At 42.2% G+C, this 4,057-nt stretch overlaps 1 protein-coding gene across 1 annotated transcript; it reads left to right on the forward strand.

The window, feature by feature from the left end:
* Window positions 1-793: 793 nt before the first annotated feature.
* Window positions 794-1,603, forward strand: LOC308086960 (GTPase IMAP family member 7-like; the record flags this gene model as incomplete). The annotated part of the gene is made up of 1 exon (XM_080430602.1): window positions 794-1,603. One exon carries the CDS (start codon window positions 794-796, stop codon window positions 1,601-1,603), a length of 810 nt encoding a protein of 269 aa, XP_080286728.1.
* Window positions 1,604-4,057: the final 2,454 nt, after the last annotated feature.

Genomic DNA, 4,057 nt, shown 5'->3' on the forward strand with positions numbered 1-4,057 from the left:
TGTAATCCGTGTTGGGAGAGAACATTGTGTGTGTGTGTGTGTGTGTGTGTGTGTGTGTGTGTGTGTGTGTGTGTGTGTGTGTGTGTGTGTGTGTGTGTGTGTGTGTGTGTGTGTGTGTGTGTGTGTTGTGCATGGTAATCAGAGCATTGTCTAAATTCCTGCACTCTGGTGCACTCGGGTGGCTGCTTACAGGCAGTGCACGCAGAGCATGAGAGCATGAACACAGACAGACAGACACACAGACACACAGACACACCCACAACCCGAGCAGGGTTACATAGTAAGCTCCACTTGGTCGGAGGCGCGGCGCCGCGCCTCCTTCCGCGTTCGCAATAAAGACTATTGCATCTCATTTGATTATGTGATGAAAAACTGTTGCAATAAATTGTGCTTAACATCTAGTATGCATATCTGTTGTTATAATGATACCAACCTCTCTCTCTCTCTCTCTCGCTCTCTCATAGCATAACAGAGACTTCAAGACAGACAGGATGAGAACAGAAGGTATGTGCCCCCCCTCTCTCTCTCCCTCTCTCACACACACACACACACACACACACACACACACACACACACACACACACACACACACACACACACACACACACACACACACACACACACAAACACACACACACACACACACACACACACACACACACACACACACACCCCTCTGATATAATATAATATATGAAACAATGTTTTTTGGAAACCTCTAATATGTATCATCTAACCATATCATTTCAATCCACCAGCTCTCATAACAAATGATGAGGAGGTCCGTATTGTGATGGTTGGAAAGACTGGAGTTGGAAAGAGCGCTGTCGGAAACATCATCCTCGGTTATGAAGCCTTTGAATCTGTCTTTGCGCCCGTATCTCTGACAATGGGCTGTCAGAAGGTCACAGGTGTAGTGGATGGTAGAAAGGTGTCTGTTGTTGACACACCAGGATTGTTTTTCACCAGTTTGAGTGAAGACGAAGTCATTCATGAGATAAAACAGTGTATTCGTTTTGCTGCTCCTGGTCCCCATGTGTTCCTAATTGTGATCAGACTGGGAAGATTCACAGAAGAGGAGCAGAAATCTGTGAAATTGATTCAGACGGTATTTGGTCAAATGTCAAACAAATACACCATGGTTCTCTTCACTGGTGGTGAACAGCTCCATGGTACACCAGTTGAAGACTTTTTGAAAGAGAGTCCAAAACTACAAAAAATAATCAGAGAATGTGACGGTCGCTACCATGTCTTCAACAACCAAAACAAGGATCCCTCTCAGGTCGCTGAGCTGCTGGTGAAAATCGAGTCGATGGCGGAAAAGAACGGAAGAAGCCACTACACCAGTGAGATGTTCCAAGAAGCAGAGAGAGCAATAGAGAAAGAGAAACAAAGGATTTTTATAGAGAATGAACAGAAGAGACGTAAAGAGACGGAAGAACTGAAGAAAATATATGAAGGGGCGGCTCTGAAAGAAGCACAGACACAGTTGAATACAGAACATGTGCTACAATCAAGAAGTCTAGCTGAAAGAAGGAACCTTCCTTTCAAAAGTGATAGTGATAGTGATGATGATTGGGAGACTGATAGTGATAGTGATTAAAAAATCCAATGAATGACAAAGCTTCAGTGATATATATTCAAGTCAAGAAATTCACACCCATTTATAGAGTGGATAGGGTATAGGAAAATAACATGTTGCACGTCATGTTGTGGCTCATGGGTTTCAGGCTTTGAAGAGAAGTGTTTAAAATAACTTGTAATTTTGTAAAATGAAATAAAAAGAAAGGTTTGCAGCTGTACTTTGTGTCATATCATTTTGAAAAAGAAAATATTTTTTAAAGGAAGTACTCCAGTACTTTAAACTCAAGTACAAATTTGACAGAGCAACTTTCACTTGTAGTTGAATAATATTTGAACAGGAGTATCTACTCTGACTCAAGTAGGGGTTGGGCACCACTGCATGTTAGTAAAGTATACTGTATACAACACAGGTGATACATTCAAATTCAGAGGGTCTAACGGAGGGGACAATTCTTGTCCTTTTCAAGATAGTGAGGACACGTCCTTCACACTGTATGTCATATTTTGTCCCCAGGCCACTGATTTTTATTGCCCTCCACAAAAGCGAAAACATGTGAATTAGATCATTTGATTTAGACACAGGTGTGACAGTAACTTAGTCAGCAAACTTTTCAATGACTAATTAGTCAAATTGTAGGCAAGATTATTATTTGTATTATTATTATTTTAAGTTCTATAGCTACATTGTTTATTCAACGGTTATTTGAACTATAAAAAGTTAATATATGGAGATAAGAGGTTTCTGACCGCACTGCACTATGATGCAATCAGTGTTATAATTTCATTGGCTACCGTCTGCCTGCGCCAGTGCTTACAGCAGGGTGACAGACAGTAATCTGGCTGCGGTGTGGCACTCACTGCCACCACGCATTTCTGAATCAGCTCTAATTACCACCGGATGGCAGGGCTGAGGCTGAAGGAGCACAGCGTGTGCCTTTTGAATTAGCCTCAAAGTGACCCGCTGAGCTGAACAACACATAGAACACAGGATATCGTTGCTGTCGGGCAGAAACCTCTTATCTCCATATTTCTTAACTTTTTTTTTTTTTTTTGTAAATTAAAGAGCGTTGCACAAAAGTAGCGAAATAACCCAATCTATAATGTCACGCAAAACAAACACAAGGAGAGATCATCCATGGACAGTTTTAAAAGACGCGTTATGAGATGAGGCTATTAATGCCAGTCCATACTGTCTCCGACCGCCGAACTTTTCATCAGGGAGGCGAGTGTGATTGGTCGGTTGCCCCCCCCCCCTCCCTGTACCTGGGTCTACTCTAGCCCAAGTCGGAACCCCATTGAAAGCCAAAGCATTCTCCCATTCAGCGGTTGGTACCACGGCACTCTCGTCTGTTCTCGAACAAATATAAAGTTTCTATGTGTCGCAGAGAGATTTCAATGACAGGCTACTCATAACTGCAGTAAGATCCTGTGGAAACGTGTGTTGATCATGTTTAATCCATATTTTAAAATGTTGTTTTGCTCTTCCTCGTGTTGCAAGATTTTGCCAGGGAAACAAGCAACCAGGTCTACGAAAACAAGCCCAAAAGAAGCGACCAGGGCAGGCCAGATCACACACACACACACACACACACACACACACACACACACACACACACACACACACACACACACACACACACACACACACACACACACACACACACACACACACACACACACACACACACACACACATAAGCTGTATTGTCTGGTCTTGTACAATGTGTACAATGATGCACAGTTTATGAGAACTCAAAACGAGCACTGGTTTATTGAAGAATAATTAGAGGGATGAAAATAACAAAAATCTACTTGTTAGAGCATTCTCATTGGCTACAACGTCTGTCATTAAAAATCAATACCTTGAAACCTGTAGTAGGCCTGCGCAGACAAGCCCAGATGTAGCTGTCTACAATTATTAAATAGACACTTATGTTTCGTTTGCTTAAATGAGCCATTGATCATGGAAGTTGAATATTTCAGTCAAACGCTCTCCCTCCAAAACACCTTGGAACGGAGGAGGGGAGGCTCCACTCGTCAACAATAAAAGCGTCATCAACATGTGATGTCCTTGCTAAATGTAAATTCACCGGACAATCATCGCGTCCATTCACACATTGAGCCGTTAAAGGTCAGAGCTTCGGGTCCCTGTGTACATTTTATATCTGTTGTAGCCTATAGTGCTTGGAAACAAAACTAGCCCTATAGCTGCTAGCTGCTTCTGTCATGTCAACTCAACAAATGAAAATAAATCAACCCACGAAATCAAGTTAAAACTATCCAAGTTTTAAAACTAAAGTGTCACCTTATACTGTAGATCAAGGGTTCCCAAACTTTTCAGGCCGTGACCCCACAAAATTTGAATTGGGGACCCCCCACCCTGACAAGCACTTGGAATTGTAGGCATTACATTTAGTTTGACTCAGTTCCACAGATAAATATTGTGAAAATAGCCGAACTACAAGTGAGGCGT

Source organism: Gymnoscopelus braueri, assembly GCF_963280865.1.
Source record: "Gymnoscopelus braueri genome assembly, chromosome: 6".
NCBI classification, from domain to species: domain Eukaryota; kingdom Metazoa; phylum Chordata; class Actinopteri; order Myctophiformes; family Myctophidae; genus Gymnoscopelus; species Gymnoscopelus braueri.